General features: G+C 43.1%; 1 protein-coding gene across 1 annotated transcript in view; it reads right to left on the bottom strand.

Moving 5' to 3' along the window:
- Nucleotides 1-22,511, bottom strand: part of sbf1 (SET binding factor 1) — a 72,860-nt gene that overhangs the window by 49,879 nt on the left and 470 nt on the right. Inside the window, exon 2 of the mRNA XM_078281904.1 lies at nucleotides 20-105. Within this exon, the coding sequence (XP_078138030.1) occupies nucleotides 20-105 (86 nt within the window). The remainder of the gene's footprint in view (nucleotides 1-19; nucleotides 106-22,511) is intronic.

Genomic DNA, 22,511 nt, shown 5'->3' with positions numbered 1-22,511 from the left:
GTACCGCACTTTGACTCACCAGCTCGATGCCTTGTGGGAACGGGTTGTCCTCCCAGTCTTTCTCAGGAAACCGCTGGAGAATGCGACCTTGACCCTCACTGCCCCCTGCAGAGACACACAGAGGGGAAGAGGGGTCAGTGTTTGTCATCTTCATTTCTGTTGTGTTTGTTTCATTTTTTGTGGAAGTGTTTTATAACCTCCTTGGATTTTTTTTAATCTCATCTACACAATCTGTAAATTAGGCCTATTTGTTTCTTATTTGTTTATCATTTTTATATGTGCATATAAATAAAGTCTGTGAGTTCAAAGAATCATGATAACGGAGGCACTGTCATTCAACCGTTCCAGTGCTGCCACACAAAACCAGCTTAAATTTAGAGCCGTTGGTGTGTGATTGGAGGAAGATGGAATGAGGGGAAGCTAGCCAACGAAAGTAAACAGCTGTTAGCTAATGCTACAGTATTTGTAAATATGATCAGCCTGATTATAGGAAAAAACTCAACTTCTGTGTTGGAGAAAGTTACTTTTCAAAATAACTTCAATCAGGTTTATTGGCCCAAGTGTTTCGTATCAAGCTCCTTCATCAGGACAGAATACATTAATCTAATTAGTTACTTTACTTCATTACACACCTTAAAAAGTAACTAGTCACATTACAAAGTTGCTCTTTATTAAGTAGCTCGTTAAGAGTACTTTTGTTTCCCAATTCAAAAACATTTTAAAACAATGACGGACATGCTTTGTTCTGAAAACAGTAAACCAACCTCATTAATACAGAGCAGACTTCGATTAAGTTTTTCAATTAGCAGCATCTTGTCTGCACGACATGCTGCAGGATTTGCTAACAAAAATGAAACAATATGAAAGAAAAAACAACATTCTAATTTTAAAAAGTAACTAAAAACTAATTACAAGCATAGCAAAACTAATGCCTTAAGTTTCTAGTTACCACAAAAAAGTAATCTGAGCACTATAACACATTACAAGTTAAAAGCAACACGTTACTGCCAACACTGCTCAGCTTGTTACAAATATAACTGTGACGTGCTGCCACATTGAGGGTGTGGCATCTAGAGAGCTGGTGAAGTTTGCTGAACCGGTAGTGTGCCATGTTCTGGGCATGATGGGAAAGCAGGTAGGCTGCAAATGGGTTGGCAGGTAATGTCTGAGAAACATCTGCTAGTTATGGCTGTTTCCATGTATATCTATTCTTAAGCTAGTCTTTAAAATGGGTCCATATCTGCCCATTAAACATTAATGAATTAGCTGAAATGCCGATTTGCCACCGGTTAACGAGGCCATTCCCAATGTTGGCTGGAGCCCGGCTCATCACAACGGCACAATGACACGACAAAGGCCGACTTATATAACCTCCACAAGCCTCCCTTTCAGCTTAGCTACATCTGAAGCCCTGCTGGCTGCTTAATGGCAGCATTCATCCGCACAGAGAATACACTTTATCCTCCCGATACAAAGGACAAAAATCTAGCATAAAATGGGCACAGAAAGAAATATTATCCCATGCTAAATAAAGGAGAGGCCTGGACGGTTTGGTCTGAATGCTGCGTCAGAGAAAACAACAGAGCCTGTGGGCCTTTACCCAGGGAACCAAAACAGGAGCACAGACACAATACACAAACAGAAAGTAGGCCAGCTCCCAAAACACACAGGGAAACTCTCAAGTCATCTACTCTCCCTAGCGAACTACCGAAATGTAGAGGCTTGTGGGTGGGTGGAGGAGGGAGGGGGGGGGGGGGGGGGAAGTCAGGCTTTCTCCTCTCTTCTCCTCTTCCCTCCCATCCCTCGTTTTTCTGTGATAGAGTCACAGACAAGAAGTCCCATTTCTTTTTCGCTTCGAGCCGTCCGCCCTTCATTCCTGGGCCCTGACCCGTTCAAAAAGGTTCTGGCATCGGCTGAACATATGAGCATCGGTGAAACACGGAGCGGGAGCGCTGTCTGCCACACTCTTATTCAGTCCTTTAGCTTGATTCTTTGTAGCTGCATGAAGCAAGCTGAGAAAATTTAGACCAGTGGTTGTCAATCTGAGGGTCGGGACCCTTCATGATTTATCCATTCTGTAATAAATGCTTGTAGTATACAAATTTGTTGTATATCGTGTAAACCTTTGAAATCAATTAAAAGACATTTGCAGCCTCTAGGCTTCACCCAATCAGCCTAAAAAGGAAAAACAAAAATCATAATTTGTGGTCAAAGTTCACTATTCTTCACTATTTAGGCCTGCAACAGGTCGCAAATAGGCTTCAATTTGTTTTGTGTTTTTCTGGGGGTCAAAGTACCACTTATTTAGACATAACATATAACAACATTAAGACTAGTAATATGCAATCGAGGCACAGCAATTACGGAAACAATATAATATTGCAAGGAAGTGGTAAGCAAACATGATCCCGACCCTGTGTGCTTACAAGGTGCACCTTCAGCTGTAAAGACAGAAGTTAATGCAATTTCCACATGGTTTCTGTCTGTGAGCTTCTGCACGTAGCACAGGTAGGGGGGTGTGTGTGTGTGTGAGTGTGTGTGTGTGTATGCTTGTCTGTGTGCACAAGTTTTTCAGTCAGCAGTGCTTTCTCATATGCATACGTGTGTGTGTGAGTGAGCACATACTGCCTATCTCAGCTATACAACTTAATGACTAACAAAAGGTCTAAATAAACACAGCAGGCTGTATATGCAGATCACTTTACATAACAGGGTGGCAACGTGCTTCAGAGACTATAATACAATAACAAATAAAGGCCAATGACATTAACAACAAAAATGCCAGACATGAATTAAAACCACAGTTGCAGACTAAAAAAAGGCAGACTAAAATAAAATAATGAAAATAAATTACACATAGTCTGCCAGTAAAAGGCAGCGCTGCAGAGCCAAACCCCTTTGTTATGACTCTATGTAGCATGTGACCTAGCCAACCCCCTTATTTACACTGTGATGACTCAACTGGTACAGTATACTGGCCCTGATGCATGCTGGGACTCGGTGTCACTTCCCGACAGCCTCTTCCAACATGACAGCCTTAAAAAGCACGGCATTATGTTATGTTCTCTAACAGACTGCTGGCACTGGAGGTGTGTCAGACACACACACACGCACGTGAATGCGAATGTGAACATCCATTCACATCGAGAGGCTGGTGCAGATAGGCTATCAGCCAATCATTGGGCAGGGCGGAGATTAGTCAGCCACTTAAATGCACTGAGTACACATGCAGGACGTCCCGCAGCTGAAGGAGGAGTGTGTGACTGAGGTAGAAAAGGAAAGTCTGTTGGGAAAGTGGCACACAGGCCTCAGGGCAGGGGACAGGACTCACTGGCCTAACACAAACTCTCTCTCTTGTTTCTCACTGCGTTCCTGTCCCCGCTCAACCCCTCGACCCAAACTAAAACTAGTTTGCTCCTTGCACCGATGCAGCTGACTGGGCTGGTTTATGGAGGGGTATGCTAAACACGAGGAAGTGCTTACTAAGTGTTTTCAAATTTTCACTCTAATCCAATGCTGTCAAGAATAAAAGCACATGTGCAAAAAGGTAACTAGGGAATGTAAACACTGCCTAAAATATTTGTCTTTTAATGCTGCTTCTTGCAATTTCCAGCTCTGCCTGAAGCATGACTTTACAAAAGCACCAACTACTCTGACAAATGGGAAGGGGCAGAGCGAGATGGGGATCTCTGCTGCCTCTGTGTTTATCTGACCTGAATTCAGCTGTTGAAGACCACAGCGCCATGATGACCGCTCTGTGGTGAAAATACAGAAATCGAAACTTCAAACTGCAGTTTCCAAATTGCAACAGGATTTTTTCTAAGAGGTGTTTCACACAGCTTTCAAAACAAGGTAATCTGATGCTGTGTGTAACTCCCAGTCCATGCTAACGGAGCCATTTCTAAATATCAGCATTTAATCGCCTAAACTCACAATTTTTGAAATCTTTCAATTGCAGAAAAATAAATTACGCAGAAAAAAAGGTTTCCATATTTATTTGCAATTAATTTCAGCAAAAACAAAATCACAATATGATATAATAGGCTATTTTATGACAGTACTATCATGCAGCTCTATACTGTGTTTCACGCCCTGCAGTGTTCACCATAGCCAGTGTCCCGAGTCCAGTCTGGAATTCTGAATTTCCTGAGTGTGACGACAAAACGGCAACATTCCCACTCCAATCATTCCCGCTCCATCATCCCTGCTCCAATATTCCCGCTCCACTCCGGGATTCAGCATCTGATATTTCCTCTGCCAACTCAACGAAACAGAACTAACAGCCTCTCAGAGCCTCCATTAATAAACATGCACGTACACATGCACATACACACACACACACACACACACACACACTCACACTCAAAAACAGTGCTGGGGACAGGGGATGCTTTTAGTGTTTGACCAGTGCTGCTAATGGATCTAACTGTGCCGTTACTGCTGTTAGAGGTTCTTGCAGCTCCACCAGAGACACACAATGCGTTTGGCTCATGGAGAGACACAGAAATACAAATTATTGTAATACACTTATTCATTTTATCGTTATTTTCAGTGCTTCGCAGGTGAAAATATTCTAGGGCAAGTGGGACAAATTCTTAACGTTGAATGCCACAATGCATGAGTATTAATTGCCCAATGTGGTTTCAAGTGTTGCCTATTATACTAACCAGCTGACAAAATAGAAATAAAATATAAATAATGTAAAGAGTCTTGCCCTGGGACAGTCGGAGCAGATCAAACCTGTAACCGTTCATTCATGGGACGGTCTCTCTAACTGCTGATCCTCCTGGCTGCCAGAAGTAAAGACAAACTCCTACACAGTTATGACACTTCCTGCAGTGAGCTACAACGAGCAGGAAAGCAAAAGGCACAGAACAAAGATTAAGTCACCGAGCTCCCTGGCACCGAGCTTCAGCAATATCTCCTCATCACTGATTGGCACAGACATTGGCACGACTTCTGGCACCAAAGTCTTGCCAGATCCGGTGTGGTGCATAATTCAAATAGAAACAGGCACCCACTGGAAAAAAAAAAAAAAAATCAATCAAACTATGATGCAAATGTTGACTTTAAACACTGACCATTTGAACAGGTGAGCGTTTCTGATTTGGGAGTGTTTGTACATGAGTCTGCAACAGCTCATTTGAAAATCATACATTTAATTGGGACACTGTGTACCACTTACACAGACTTACATAATGCTTCGAATGTCTTTAGGTCAAAGTTGAAATGATGGCATCGGGTAATAGAAATGGGCCTTAAAGATACAAGTGAGGTTTCACCCACAAAAAAATAACAGCCTGTCACAAGTCCAAAAGAAATTAAATATTGAAAAATAAAATGGAGAAGCTATTTTAATAACAAGCTGTATGGCTTCTGCGTACAGCTGTTACTTCCATCTGTAAATCTCATAATGTGCATAGCTAATGATGCACATTCGCACCCCTGCACATAAGCTCTTGCCATGGACTCTAAATCTGCTGATCTGTAAAATGCAGACACCTGTTCACCTGTAAATCTATCAACGCTCAATGCAGTGAAATCTTTCTGCCTAATAGGTTTTGTATTAGCATGAGAAAGACACTGTGCCTTTATCTTCAGTATGTTTTAACTGCTGTGTTTTCTTTCATATGTTCTTTTTGTTGTATCCTTATGTGTAATCCGTTTCCTCACAAGGATCATTGAAGTTACATCATATCTTATCTTTAAATGACAATGATTTTGTGATCACAATTATCAATCACAAGTATTCATAATTTGAGGAACAAAATTAAGTTACTGCACTTTTGGCGTTATGATGTATGTCAGCATCTTGACTATTTTCAACTTCCGCAGACCAAAGTGAAATGAGATGTTTCAATATTGCTGATATGCCAATACTCTACTTATGAAAATTAAAATTGCCCGGGGGCAAAAAAACAACAACCACAGGATTCCCTACATGATATTCACAGTAATAAGTCATTTCTCGAAGTCTTTATCAGTCTTTTTACACAAAGTCTTTACATTTTTTAAGTAAAACTGAACAATGATGCACATGTGACATCCTTCTTTGGGCCTTTGTCTGAAGGAGAAATATCAGTAATCGGGATAAAAAATGAATCACTCTAGTCTTTTCGGCTCTTCCAGAGAACGAGGAAGTTTCTTTAGTTCTACCAGAGAAACAGAAGACATTGTTCATTTGGGGATCACAAAGAAGATCTTCCTGCAAAACATGTGTACAACACAGCCAGGACTACTGATCAGGAAAAATCCCAAATGCCCAATAAGCTCTGAACAAGCTCACAATAACAGCGCAAAACAATGACTGTGAAATGAAACTGTGAGCAGGTGATACGAACACAAAGGTCACATCAGTCTGAAGAAAGGGGATGTTCGCGCTTGGCTGAAGATGAATCAATCGGTCTTTTCTGCTCTTACACAGAATAAGGAAGGTTGCTTTAGCTCTCAAGAAAGACATGGGCATTCATGACCTTTAAATACACTTAAATACATTCAAAGTCTGCCATTATCTTCTGAAAGTGCCATAATTACAACAGTTTCAATTTTGTTACAAATGTCAGACATGTCACAAATTCATTGTGGTGAAATAGCTTAGTCATAATTGTTAAATTTCCTACCCTTCTAAACAGGATTGATAAATGAGACGTCTACACTAGCGAATAGCACTGCATGCAGAGGCATCAAAACAACTATACTACACTGATAAAGGCAATAGGCCAGGCATATAATATAAATTCCTTTTCTTATACAATTTTATCCCTTACTGGCTGATTTCTGTTTTCATTTAAAAACAGGTATCAAATAATTTAAGTCAACCCACAGTGCATTTTGCAAGCAATGTTTCCAATCCTAAATATTAGCATCATAAGACTGATGTAGAGCCAATATTTTCTGCATTACTGTACTGTTAACTGTATCCCACAACTGCTTTAAGAGACTGCATCAGTCCTGTCGCAGGGATTTCACTCTCTTCCCAAAACATTTCCATATTGAGTGAAAATAAAATCACTACCTGGATTCATCTATAGCAATAACAGCAAAGGGGGTGTTACTGTGATTATGGGTATGGCGGTCATGCAGTAGGAAGAGTTATCAATGTGTGTGTACTGTCAAAATAAGAAAGAGCACCATCTAGCTCTGTGGTTACTGAAACAGTTGGCATTACAACCAATAAAATATTGACTGCTATGCTTCATGGGAATTATCATCATGGCTGGAATGCGTCTTTCACCAGTCAGATTGCTTGGACGAAACTACCCACTGTGTAATCAAATTTATTCCAGCTCCTGCAGCTCAAAATGTTGTTGCATGTCACTGGTTTGATTCACTGTGTGTTGTCAGGATGTTCACAATGCTGCGTGCTACCATGAGGCTACATCAAACCCTGGGTGACGACAAAACAAAAGCTACATAACTGCAAGGAACAAGCTGTTTTACAGAAGCAGTGTCATGAATTTTGGAAAAGCGAAAAGTAATCCAAACGCTCAACAAGCAGCGGACTCTTCTTCCATCACATTTATCTGATATGCTTGTTCTATATATGGCAAAGAAATATCTTAGATCATGTGGCGTTGTCCTTCACTGTCTCTCCACCACGAATCAAAGCAGTTTGGGACGCAGCGTTTAGCCTGAATGCTGCTCCGCCTCCCAGCTGACCTCAGAAACACTGAAACTCTACACGGTTTTAACAGAACATTAAAACACACCTTTTTACAGCTGCCTTTCATTAAGTGAGATTAAGTTTGTTAAACCATACATTTTACTTGCAATTTCTAATCCACTGTTTTGCACATCTTCTTTCTATATTTATTTATACTTTCACCACAGTTATGTCTCTTTGATGCCTTTTTTTATCGTTTGTAAAGCATAAGAAAAAAGTTTCATGCATTATTGTGTTTGACTTGACTTGAACAGTTCACACAGTTTTTTCTTTATGCTAACAGACAGACAAAAATAGGGCAGGGATATGACTGTGAAATGTGGGTTATTGAATGAGGCTATTTCAATAAGGAAGCTGGAGGAGTTACATCAAATCTCAATTTTCTTGATCAAACTTGTATTCCGCTGGGAAATTGAAATTAATTTTGAATTTGTAAATAAAGTGACAGCTGTGTGCCCGGCACAATGTTTGAGTAAGAGTAGCACATTGAGGGCGGTAAGACAAACGTGGCATTAAGTGAAACTAGTGCACAACTGGAACACAAATACAGCCGCCCTGGAATGATAAGCTATGATGAAAATGTTTACTTTACACAACTACCACTGGAACAGGTGAGAGTTTGAGAGTCGGGACTGTTTGCAGGTGATTCTGCAACAAGACAATGGAAATAATCAGATGACATTTCATTACAGGTACTGTGCAATATCCCGACTTGCATAATGCTTTGAATCTCTTTATCTCAAAGTTCAAGTATAGATGATTGGAGTTGGGCTGATCTTGCGTAGCCACACCTCCGTGTCAAACTAACGGAAAACTCTGGAGAACTTCTCGTCAGAAAATATTGGATTAAGGAGACCTCGCGGAGCCAGAGGCAGCCATTCGATTGGCTGGTTTCTCTGTCCGGGTGCAAACAATTTTCCTTTTTTAGTTTTTATTGGTTTGAAGCATGACGACAGCCCACAGCGTCTCCGCCCTTTTCTAACCAATTGTGAGCGATTAGGGTTGGGCCGATCACTTCATAATCGAAATCGTATGATCGGACTCGGCAAAAACGGAAGACCAACAATGAGACACAGATGCAAGCCCAAAATCATCGGTCACTCTCGGAAGAAAGACAAAATCTATACCGGACGCTCATTTTGCTCCATCAATCGGCCCACACCAAACATGGTTGACAGAGAAGACCTAGAGCCCATCGTGTGTAAAAAAAACAAAAAAAAAACATCTTGAAACAAGGAAGGAGAAGCTGTCTGGAGCACTATGAAGCACTGTATGACTTCCTTAACATTTGACACCATTCCTATTACACTCTCACTTTCAGAATGAGACTAAACAGTGAGACTTGGACATGGGGGATCCAGCCGGCTCCATGTCAAGCCCACTGCTTTCCAGTGAAATTCGGCTGAATAACCCTAGATTGACTTGGCAGAGCTTCAGTACGCTGTGTGTGAGCAACAGGTATTAAAACTAGAAGGGCACTCAGAGAGCGCAGACCTCCGCCAAGGTTCGTGCTATTATTGCTTGTTCGTGAGTCGGATCCGGATCCGCTCCAAAATTTAATGAATTCTTCCTTGGCCCATGCTACACCCTTCCACGAAGTTTCATGAAAATCGGGCCAGTTGTTTTTCCGTAATCCTGCTACCAAACAAACAAACGGCACCAAAAACATAACCTCCTTGGCGGAGGTAAAAAAAACACAAGCTTCTGCAAAAAGAGTCGCCATGGATAGTGTAATCATACTATATGGGTATAATTGTGATTTTTATTCATGTTTCATTTAGCAAGCCCAGTATCTCATAATTCAAGTCTCTCACTCTAGTATGGACTAATAAGTAGGCTATGCTCAAAAATCATCATCATATGGGAATATGGGAGACAATATTGGTATTTCAGCATTCTGAATAATAAACATTTCATTTCACTTAGAAGACCTGCTGTAAATTGTCTAGACGTTGATATTAGACACCAAAAGTACAGGAAAATTATTTTGTTCCTTGCGTCATCAAAAATAACCGGGATCACAATATCAAGGAAAATAAATATCATTTTAGCCAGAATCGTGCAGCCGTAGTTAAAAGCCACAGAAAGACTTGGCAGAGGTTCAGGGTCGGCTGCATGTGAGCAGCAGGTAAAAAAGGACGCTGCTGTACAGGTAGTAGTGAGCAGTCTGCTGGCACAACTGCACAAGAGAGCTGCTGATGATGTAACACGAGGGTTTTCAAAGCCTCTCTATCACCCTGCGGTGTGACAGGAGTGTGACACGAGTTGAGTAGCGTGCAGCGATGTGACACGCCGCTATCGACTCAGCTCTACTTGTTATATAACAATAGCAGGTTTATGATTAGAAGGTTGTCAGTTTGAATCCCAGACAGCATGGGGAAATATGGGCGTGGAAAGTGAATGAGGAACACTCTCCTCTGCCTAAACAACTACCAAGAACTATCAAGATGCCCTTGAGCACGGTACTAAACCCTCCTCCAGTGGCACCATCAATTTATTCATTTCCTATAGAGCTGAGCGACCGGGGAAACTCCTCCGATGTGTGGACGGCCAACAAGCTTTTCGCCTGAGAAAGGTTGGCTACAGTAAAACTTTTCGCTGGCATCGGCCGTCAACAGCCAATCAGATTCCCACACTTGCTTGTTTCCCTGCTGATGTGATTTAATCTCATAAACAATAGTTTCACCTGGCATGAAGTTGATTCCAGCCATTCAAAGCTTCTCAGATCTCTACGACTTCTATTTGAAAGACTACAGGAAGAAACATCTCAAAAACAAAGCTTGGAGAATGGTTGCATCCATTGTTGGAGTCGATGGTAAGCTCTTAAGTCATTTTATTGAGTGTTTTCTGTTTATTTTCCATTAATGCTGCCTAATTATCGCTTGCCAGCTAGCTATGTTAACTCATCAAAACGATGTAACATTATGAAAGCCAATAGCAAAGCAGCAAAAAGTATAGCTGAAACTTGCAGCTTATTTCTCTTGGTCAAAACTTTGTGGCGGCATGAAACCTTACAGATGCCCACCATCGGTAAGAATAGAGCTGCTTGCAGTGTGAATGCAGGGTTTGAGTGTGGAGTAGGGCATTGCTGAGAGAGAGTACACGTGCTCAGTTCACCTATCCTGGTTAAATAATGGTTACAAAAAATGGGATGGGGAAAGAAAAGAGAGAAGTTGGCCTGGACAGGGTGAAAGGAGGGAGGAAGTGAGGGAGCAAGGGAGGAGATGTGGGTCATACATGGTGATGTGTGTGTGTGTGTGTGTGTGTGTGTGTGTGTATCCCTCTGCAGGAGCTAGTACTGACTCCTGACACAGATGACTACTAGCCAAGCAGTGATATTTTGTGACACAGGATGGAAGGAGTGAGAGACAGACTGATCATGTGATTACTGAATGATGGAAGTCAGAGTTGAAGTGTATGTGTCTAGTTCTGTACGTGTCTGTATCTGTGTGTGTGTGTGTGTGTGTGTGTGTGTGTGTGTGTGTGTGTTTATGTGCATGTGTCATGCTCTTGGTGCTGAACCAGACCACAACTTCTCGTTCGCAGGCTTCCAAACCACAGTGACACGATGGCGGGCGGTTTCCAGGGTTACTGCTGCGACAAGAGAACTCCAAGCCTTGTGTGTTTGTGTGCATATGTACATGTGCGCCCGTGTGTGTGTGTAGGTGTGTGTGCACATTTGCATCCATCTAGACAATGAGAGATAAAGTCTCATCTGCAGTAAGCTTACACCTAGATCAAACTTGATGTGTTTCGAATGTGGAAGTTCATTCATTACAAATGTGACAATCTGTTGATGCATCATTGCATTGTAGATGCAATTCAAGCATTGCAGGCATTAGACTTATTCTTCTTATTTGTTCTGCTTATTCTACTTTATTCTACTTGCTAGCTTTCTGTGATGTTTTGTGGTGACAATATTTAATCAGTGAATCAAAGTTCAAAAACCCCAAACTTCAAAAAATCCAAAATGAAAATGTGTTATAACCACATTTATCATGCTTACAATTAATGATACTACAATTGATAACCACACCTAATTAGTTTCATCTCAATGTGTTTGAGCCATAGGATCCATAACATGCATTACAGATTAAGTGTGATCACAGCGTACATGAGGTGAGCTGCCTGCAGGCCTCAACCATCATTACATCACTATCATGTGTTCTGCACACACCAGTATCTGCACTGTGTTAAGATAACGTCTCCAAAGGGATTCATATAGTTGGAAGTAGGAGTATTACAGTATTGAAGCTTTCGGGTCAAAACACACACAAACACACACACACACACACAAAACTGTGATATCATATTCAGGCCAAACACCACACCCTCTGACAGTGTTCTCTATGAAGTACACTCAGTTTACTATTTAACACACACACACACACACACACACACATATTCGTTCACACGCAGGCATGCCCAGGCATATACACGCATGCAGTGCACAAATAGATGAATACACCCTCTCTCTTTCTCTCTCTGTCACACATACACACACACACGCGCACACACAGGGCAGTGTTGCTGTGTAATGTGAATGAGGGCGAGTGTGAGTCACTGTCTCTGATTAAAAGCAGCGCTGCAGCCCCAGACCGAGGCCCCTCCTCGGGTCAGAGGCAACACAATATGGTCTTATGTCACTGGACTCCACAGAGCAGCTCACTCAGCACATCAATAAGCAACACTTGACATTTAGATTTGTCTGAATTTGGCGTCACAGGACAGCCAAAACGATAATCCCGCACAAATAAATGAGCCAATCCATGTTAAAAACCAACTGGGCAAACCAAGCTGGTATTTAGGAACCAAATAGCGGGTGAAAAAACGCTCCATCTGGCAACCGCCGTCGCCCTGGCGACCATGTGGGACATTTTCTTTGTGCAAAAGCTCTTCAGCAAACTCACATCCTTCCTGCAAAACTAATGCCCCCCCCCCCCTCAACTGCACCCTCCCTCCCTCCCCCCCCGGTCCCCCAAAACAAAAAGGCAGGCTTTCCAGGAGAGGAAATGTCCTCAGAGAGGGAGAACTCAGGGCCTTCACTTGAAATTTTTTGAGTTTTAGTTTTAGGCAATCCAGTTTTAGATCTAGGTCATTATCAAAATGCGACAGGCTGATAAATAGTTGCTTGTTGTTTTGTCTCTGACTTCCTCTGCAGTTGTAAGTGTCTGGCCAGTTTATCTACCGTCTATTTTAGTCCGTCCCACCAAACAGATTCTTCGGCTTGGATGACTCGGCACTGGCAACAAACACACCATCAACTTTCCAGTCACTCTGGGCACTGGTTCTGAGTCAGGTATATCCGGGTTTCAACCTCCGCTGACGACAACCAGGCCTAAGCTATTACGGTCGCTCAATTACTCATGTTTAGTTGTATACTGCAATTTCAGTTTCCACTATTAATAATCACAGAAAGTTGGTGTAAAGCCATTGATAAAACATTTCATTTCATTTAGAACACTTGCTGTGGTTGAAAATAGTCAAGAGGTTGTTACAAGATCGTAAAAGTGTAATAAAATAATTTTATTCCGAAAATAATTGAGACTAATAATCACGATTTATAATTGTGATCCGCCATATCTAGCATAATAATAAGGATTATCGTTTTCGCCATAATCCTTTATCCAGTGTCTGAAATTAACATTTTGGCTCACCTGCCAAGGGCTGTAAACTAAAAAAAGTACCTGCCAATCAGAATTTTTACCAGTTATTTTCGTAGCAATATGTTACTGTACCAGTTTTCAAAGCTCAGTCACTTAAAACACATGCACACACACACACACACACACAGTTGAAGTCAGAATGCATCACATTTTGATATTAATCCTCAAGTAATGTTAGGCTAGTAAACCATCCAGGTAGTGAAGATACAGAAGTTTAGAGGCTAACGTTTTGTGTAGAGCTGCATAACAGGCAGCCAATCAGGAGCCTGTTTGATACAGAGGCATTGTTTTGCTTTGATGTGATTGGCTCACAGTCAGAGAAACTGTAGTGCAAAGACCAAAGACTGTGTAACTGAGGCATTCAAATGTTATCATCTCAAGTACCGGCCAGTGTGGAGGGTGACTCTTATTGATGTACGCACCGGAAGTCCTTTTTCAGCAACATTTGGTGCTAATTTTGGACCCTGCCTTAAGACCTATAAGCAATATAGCACCTCTGCCTTATGAGTCCTGACATCCATCCTTCATATTCACACTTAGGACTGTTAAAGGGTAGAAATCCTCCTATCTCCCAGCAGGCTCTCACTGCCCAGTCCACAGCAGTAGCAGTGAAAAGCAGAGAGTATTTATAAGCCTGTTGAAAGTCCTGATTAACCAGCAGCTCTTCACAGCTGCACACAGAGGACACAGGATCTCCCTCTGACAGATCAATGGCATGTTTCCTCCTCGTCCCGATATCTACCGTACTGTCTTTGTACGGAAGAGAACGCCATGTCAAACTCCATTGCAAAATATGCCGGTTTAATGTGGCTTTGCTTATCGACAAACATACATACCTCGTAGATCATGGCTCACGACATTTTCTGCATCATTAGGGTTTACTGGTAAAATCAGCGTACATATGATCCACTGAGCAGCAATAATTTCAATAAAATGTCAAGTTTAAATTTTAATGGATCCCCATGGTGTATTTTGGTGGCAGGCGATGAAGGAGAAACATTTGTACCAGGTGTCGCTTGGTGGATGCACGTGTATGCCAAATTCACCAGAGGAGCCTAACAATTCAGAAAAAGGTTGTAAGTCATCTTCTGTGAAATATGCATGTTTGCCAATAAGCAAGGCGACATTCAAAGGCCGGATTTTGACACTGAGTTTTAGTGATGTTACAGAGAGAGAGAAAGAGAGAGAGAGAGAAGGTCATGAACGGAGGCCAGCTTCCTCCAGGACTCTCATCAGCTGGTGACAGTCACATGAGGAGAAAAGCACATAGCCGACATGCTGACACGATGCTGTCACAGACGCTATTCAGACTGGTGGTGCGAGAGTAGCTGACAGAAGACAAGGGAGAGGAAACCGGCATCTGGAGGACCGTTAGAAGAATCAGCCGGAAAACACAATAGCTCACAATGGACAGAATGCATCAAGATGGCGGAAAGACTGCCATCACTCAATCATCCCGGTCCATCTCTAATTGCAACACGCAGCATTAAGAAGGGGTTTCTGACGGGTGAGAGATGGAAGAGGATTTTTGGGGTGTTTTGCAAGGTGGTATGGGCGGTGACAGCAAACCAGAGGAGGCAGCCATTTTTACATACCTGGCCCATTACCACAGAGATAAAAAAATAAAAAGAAACACAGGAAACATGTCCTTATGGCAAGCAGCTCCTTGAGAACAAGATGCAAACAAGCCTTCTGTGCGCTGGCCCAGGATACTGCAACAGGAAACGTGATAGCTGTTTGGCTAATGCAATCAATCACAACTTATCTCCTAGCACCCCGACCCTGGTCATTACTCAGCAACAGACTAAACCTCTCTCATCATCGCAACCAAACACACTTCTTCTTTCCTCCTTTATCAACTCTGCAAAATCCTATATTCCCTACACAAACTCAATCCTATTGTATTCAATTACAAATTAACCCCCAATGGCTTTCTTGTCTCACCCCATTCATCACCCACAAACATGGCAGGAAATCGCAACTTATCACATGGGCAACCAAAACCCCAGAAAAGACATTTGCATATCTCATACGCAAACAGGAACCAGATCAAATGACAGAAAACAGTGGAAGAAGACACTTTAGCATGTAGGCTTCAGTCAGTATTTACAAGGCTCAAGCTTAATTTTGTTCAATCTAAATCTAGGTCTAAGTACCTAAATCACCCACAAACATGGTGGAGACTTACCAGCAGCCAAATGCTGATTTATTGGGCTGTGGCTGGTAAGTCTGCCTACTCTGCCAGCCACTTTGGCCGGGGCAATCGGTACCAAAGTGAAACTTTTGGTATTGTGACACTTAGCCTATACCATCAAAAATAAGACAAATACCGTGCGATGTATTAACATTTAAATTTGTCCTTTTTGGGGTGTCGTTGCGTCCCGATGTAAAATGTATGTGTTTGAATGCAAGTCAGTCTTGAGCTTCACCACTAAAGAAGTTGCCAACATCCAAACCTGGTCCAGTCTTATGTTTCCTCATTCTTAGCTGCAACACTAAGTACAATGAGTATACAACAAAACTACGTTCTCAAGTTGTGTTTATTTTTAGTCCCAGGTTCTGAGTCGTACCACCAAGTACTGTGAGAGTAAAACACAGCATGATGAGATATTTTGGCTCCATCTCCCTGCTTAAGCACTTGACAAGCAGAAGCGTATGGTCTAATGAGAAGCCTGCGCTCCAACAATAATCTGAATAACCTTTAAATCACACAGAGCTTTCTCTGGGGGAGGGGAGAATGGCAAAATCACTCCCAAGTGAAACAACCAACAAATCAGAAGTGCCTATCCCCGGGCCTGGACCAATAAGCACAGTTTCCTCTGCATATTCCAACCAATCAGTGGCTACACATGAGATTAGAGCCAGCACAGTGGGTGTCTGGGCAGCAGATTATATTTCCTTTCTTTCTGAAACACACATCTGACCTGGGGGCCATCGTAAAAAAGATGACACATAATCTTGTGCCACCAGTGAATCATGCAGTGTCTCCTTTGCATTCATTTAGCTGTGGTTGTGTAGCAACCACGGAAAGAATGACTGGAAAATTACTGCCAACGCTAGAAAAATTTTAATATTAGGGTTAAACCGATATATCAGGCTGATATTGGTGTTTAAAAAAACAACAACTGCATAACGGCCAGTCAGTGTTCCCCAATGCCAATATGATGGAGATTAGGCTATGATTTTCCTCAATCCAAATCTGGGTTGGCAGTCTCTAAAACCTGCCTCACCCTGCCTTAAGGAGCTGTTAACCAACCTATGAATTTATTTAGCCTGGGTTTTAATGGAGACTTTTAGTGTCCTGTGATCTAAATGCTGTTTCAGAGACTTTTCCACTCTGCAAAGAATACAGTTTTAAGTAACATTGCATCCGTGTAATTTGGGGGAATTTTTTAGCATGAAAATGGTCTAATTTAAATATACAGCTCAAAATATGGGCATCAGGCCTTCAAAAACCCATATCAGTCAAACCCTGATTAGTGTAATGAAAAATCATCATCTGGCCTCATTGCTCAGCACAATTGTCCATATATCATCATATAAATACCCAATAAAAGACACTCTACAACTGGAACTGATCCTGGAATGGGCCCAGGAGTCTCAGAACCAAAATGAATGTGACCAACCAGAAGCCCCGCCCTACTACAAAAACCTCTACAGGACAGACTGGGATCGCCCTGCAGGGATTTAAACAATTATTCTCTTTAACACCATCAGGCTGACTGGGAGCCTCAGTCTTGTCCAGAGGGGGGAGAGAGAAATTCCTCAAATTCCAGGGAAGACCATCAAAGAGTAGGCCATCCCTGTCAACCCCAGCTCACACCCCCCTCCCCCCTCCCACACACACACACACACATACACATACACACACACACACCACAGCGGCAAAATGACCTCCAGCAGGGTCCAGCAAAAGCAGCTTCATTTTCACATTGTTTCTGGATTTCTGCATTTCATTTCTCCTGGACTGGTCTGTGTTTTATTTGGTTGTTTTTTTTTTTTTTAGCTAGTTTAGTTTAGTTTTTTTTTTTTTCAACAATGTTTTTAGTCCTGAAAATGCTTATAATCATGTGCTAACCAATGTCTCCATGCATTCAGATGGATCCTGTATCTTGCTTATTTTGGGAAACATACCCTTTAATCTCATCACCTAAGCAACCAAAGCTCAAGAATAAGACATTTGCTTTCTCATAACCAAACAGGACCCAAACCAGACGGCAGTAAACGACAGAAGCAGGCTTTACATTAAGTGGCCCCTTGTTAAACAATACCACGGGATCAGGAAATGTGATTTTCATTGAACTGAATCTTAAAATATGTATAGCAAGCATTTGCAAGACTCAAATTTAGTCTTGCTCAATCTAAATCTGGGCCAAAACATCGGGCACTTCAATACCCCAAGGGAGCAGATCACGTTTACTTAGCAACAGAAACACACACACACAAACACAGAAAAGCTGTCCATCACAGACTTGGGTTGCGATTTGAGTATATGTGACAGAAAAATAAGTTTCTGCCAGCGTAAGTGGCCTACAGGGCCTGTGTGTGTGTGTGAGCATGTGTGTGTAGCAGCATGTATCTGGACCCCCCTCCTCTCTCTCCTCTGTATCTGTGTAGCAGGAATGAGGGAATGAGGGCAGCGGTGGGGCCCCGGGGCCATCGTCTCCCTCATGAATAACAAGCATTCAGCGCAGCAGACAGAATGCTGTAATACGGACACACACACACAGAAACACACACACACATGGTAATAGGACGAGGGCAACACCACAGGAATGGGAAAATAGGGGTCTGGAGTGATTGAAGAAGATGCATGGAGCCTGGTTAGGTCCGACGTTTCAGGAAGAGCATTTGCCAAACCGGAACCAGAATGCAGGTTTGCCAATATATTGGGACGATATTGGTAATTATATATATAATAAAATATGAGATATCAGGTAATCATGTCATCCACTGCTGACCACAGCTACAGAAAAACAGTCTGGAAAACCTGCAATGAAATTAGATTTTCTTTGCAGTTTATTCGTTTAATTCTTCAATTATGTTTTGTGTATTAACTTCATTTAAAAGCCTAATCTATCCCAGAGTTTCTCTACCATTGAATAGGTGAGGTCAGTCTCCCTGCCTTAAAGAGCTGCTAACCCTGAAATAATTTCTTTAGTATGGGGTCCAATGGAGAGTTTTAGTGTCCCATGATGGTCTAAATGCTGTTTCAGAGGCTTTTCCACCCTGACAAGAATACAATTTTGGAGGAAACACTGAATATTTGTAATATGTTGGCATGAAAATGGTAAAATTTTAAATTTATTGTACATTCACTGACTTCAGTTTAAAAATATCACTTTCGTTATCGGCCTTCAAGAACGTATATCAGTCGAAACCTACTAGTCAGTATGCAACAGGCTCACATCTGTACCCACAACCCACAGGGGGTAAACGTTGCCGTAGTAACACGCCAAACACACAGAGACAGCCACAAAGACACAGGCAGCCATCTGAGTGACAGAAAGGAGACCAGCACACACACACAAACACACGCATACTTCACACACGCGTGTTAGCGCACCACCACCACTACCCAGCGTCCCTCTGTCCCCTATGAAAGGCAGATTGTGAGGCTATTTCTGGAGGGCCTGCGAGGCTGCAGCCCTGCTCTGGAACGATGCAGGAAGTGGCTGGCCACAGACGGGCACTGCTGGCAAGATTACAGACACTCCTCTCTCATTCACTCGCTCGCTCTCTCAATCTCGCTTTTTTTTCTCAATCTCGGTTTGCATTTCCCCTCTGAGCGTCGCCTTCATGTAAAACCTCTTCGCTTACATTCACACTCTCGCTGCTGGGCGCCTGTGAGCAGTAGCACCAACGTGAAATATGGTTATAACCGTAACACCCTAACAGAAGTTTCAATACTACTTCAATACTGTTGCAAAAGCTTGAATCCAATATTTAATTCTATAAACTTGCAATACTTTCACCAAATGTGATGCATTTCTGCATCACCTTCAGACAGCATAGACATACAGATCGCATGTGGATTGGAACAGTTAAAAGAAGGAGGAGGACTGGATTAGAAAGAGCTCCTATGGCTCGACAGTGGACTGCAGCGGCCAGTGCAAAATTTCAATCAGCTGGAAACAGGCAACAGCATCAAACAGTCCACCGTGTCTTGAACTGAATCCCAGTCCACCTAAACTGGATGACAAAACTGATGCCGCAAGGGAAACTATTTCACTTACAGAGCTGACAAAGATGGACACACAACTGACATCAATTCCCCTGTGCAAAAGCTGCTAAAAAAGCTGTCAAAGTCAAGTGTGGTAGCAGCACACTGCTGGATGGTTTTTCTTTTTTGCAGTGGTACCATAGCAGTAGTGAAATTTTAGATATTGGTATCGATGTCAGAAATTCTGGTAGCGTGATAACAATATATGGTTATAGAAGCAACTACGCTTTTGTAAACAAAACTGCGAACAAGCATGGCGTCGGTCCTCGCCATATGCGCAGTGGAGTCGAGCCTGTGTGCGCCTCTTTGTGTCCTCCCTGGCCTCTCAATGTGTGAATGGTTCTGGCTTGACTGCAGGCTGTAGGGAGGGCGGGGGGTGGGGGTTTGGGGGGTTGGGGGTGTTGGAGGCGGCACGGTGCTGGGCCTTGGCCGAGGATCTCTTAGCCAGCGCTGTCACTCCAGCCTGAAAACAACTGCCCTGCATTCTGTTTAGGCCACCGCAGCATTGACAAACACCCCTCCAACCGCACCACGCCGGAGGCAGACAGATGGGGTTAGAATAGAGCCCCGTGCGTTTGTGTGTGTTCACATGCGTGCGTGCATGCATGTGTGTGTGCGTCTCTTCACTCTCTTGAATGAGGCCTCCTCGCACAGACGCGCACACGCCCCTTTCCTGGTTTTCAGACGCGCACACACAGAGGGACAATCTGGATTCTCGCTCTAAACACGTCTCCCTCGGGTCCTCTCTCCCATTTCCTGTTTGGGCCGTGGACGGCGCATCCGATTCGCTGCCGAGTCCTCGGCGCAGCGGAGGGCGGCTGTCAAAACACAGCAACATGTAGTGGCAGCGGAGTTTCAGTAGAGACCCTTGCTAGGAGGACCACACCCCGGCAACTGTGGACTCTTCCCAACCCACGACCAGCCATCTTGGCTCTAAGAAAGATCCACTGATAGCATAACTGAGCATCTGGGTTGAGCACAATGTGAGCAACCCGACACCTTGGCGACAAACAGAGAGGATGAATAGGAGATTCAAGGCTCTGCCCTCAGGTCAGCCTCCGTTGGAACAGGGGTGTGTTCAACAAGCCAAACCGTCACAGGCTGTTTCAAAGTGAGCTAGGGACAGGACTCAGTCTAAAAGACAGCAGGTAGGAAACATGGATGCCTGCAGGGTGTTCAGCTTGTAAACACCCACAAGGTTTTGCTTCGTGACGGCGCTGTGAGAGGCCGCGACAGAACGCTCTTGCAAAACAACGATGATGTCAGCCATCAAAACCTGTCAGCACCCATGCTTGCAAAAATTCCACCGACTGTCTGAGTGACAGTGAGACACACACACACACACAGGATGCATGAAATATTTAGACTTAGAAGGAAACTTCACTCTAGAACAGTATTCCTGGTATTCTTACAACCCCAGGACAGTTCACTGTTGATTTGTGGCCAAGTGTTTCCTTTATATTCATTTAGTGCCAGTGTCTCCCTACAGCTACAAAAACGTAAACACAACGAAAATTCATCATGCACTTCCAGCACCAAGAGGAGCTTTCAAGAGGGACACACACACAGAACCATCCCGTGGTCGCTCCCAGTACTAAACTCTCTCTCTCCATCTCTCTTTGGGCCTCGACTACATTGTGTTGGGGCACAGCCATAACTTAAGGAGGACAAGACAGCATTAACTGCAAAGAATGGGCAGAAGCTGACATATTGATCTGATTGCAGAGGATCTACTTAAGAAATTAGTTGTGGGCAGTCAGTGCAGCAAATGATGATGGAGATGAAGATGATGATGATGATGATGGGAGGCGGGGGGAAGCATCAATCTTACGCCACACTACTGGAGAAGTTTAACACTGTAAATGCCTCTTCCCCGAAACTTGCACATGGAGTAATTCATTGTAAACAGTGTGGCAGCATAATGGGGTAACTCCAACAGTCATCATCGCTCTTAAGTGTTTGGTTTTACAAGGCACAGAAGCCTTGATCCCCAAGCCACTGTGGCTTTAATGTCTGGCTCCCAGATGCTTTTTACAGGCCCGGTCTGCTCTGCATTCAGTAAAGAACAGCAGGGTAGAACAGGAAGGAGAGATTCTGCAGCGTTTGCAGCGTCCACGTTATAACATCCTGTATTCACCCCCTTCAAAAAAAGACAAGATGCAATAAGTACACGCAACAAGAAAACTGCTGCTGCTTGCCCCAAGATAAAAGCCAGTTCTCTCCCTGCTTTTAGCCGCAGAGGACTTGTCATGTTACGATTTGCCTCTTCTGAATAAATCATGGGCAAAAATCCATTCTATAAATAAAAGACTCCCACGTTACAAGCTACATGCTTCCATCGGATAAGGCGGGTTGAATATTTCATGATTAACGGGCCATTATACTGCTCAGATCTAGGCCAAGGCACAGGCGAAGGGGGGGACTCAGATAACGGTCCAAACCCCGTCCCAACAACTACGTAGACAACAGAAGGGAACAGACTCTCCGGTCCGAGGGGGCTCAGGGAGGGGCGAAGCCATCTAGGTTAATCCACACAAAACACACACAAAGAAAACAATCAACAATTCCGCAGAGAAAAGCATCGATTCCAGTTTAAATTACGCAAAGTCTCAACGGAAACCAGCATGGTTTCGTGGTGCAATAGCTGTTTGACTGTCCCAACTGCTCATGATCCTGCAAGCCACAACGCTGACAAACCCGCTGTCCCGTGGATTCTCTGTCAATTTATACTTTAAAATGGCACTTTGGACACCCATGGCTGCACTAGCACGTCCTATAAAATGTTAGATAACTAGAGAAGACACCGACGAAATGGTGAATTGGGTCAATAAATCCGTCTTAGGTCGCAGTCGACCAACTGCCAACCCCTCAGAGCTAGCCAGGCTAAGTCTATGCGAGTTAAGTTAGCCTAAGTTAATGTCAACAGAGTAAGACTGAGTGTGATTTGCTAGCTGTAAAA

The sequence above is a fragment of the Centroberyx gerrardi genome, chromosome 24, assembly GCF_048128805.1.
Source record: "Centroberyx gerrardi isolate f3 chromosome 24, fCenGer3.hap1.cur.20231027, whole genome shotgun sequence".
NCBI classification, from domain to species: Eukaryota; Metazoa; Chordata; class Actinopteri; order Beryciformes; family Berycidae; genus Centroberyx; species Centroberyx gerrardi.
Note: the sequence above shows the minus strand (reverse complement) of the source record. Positions and strands in the feature narration are given on the sequence as shown.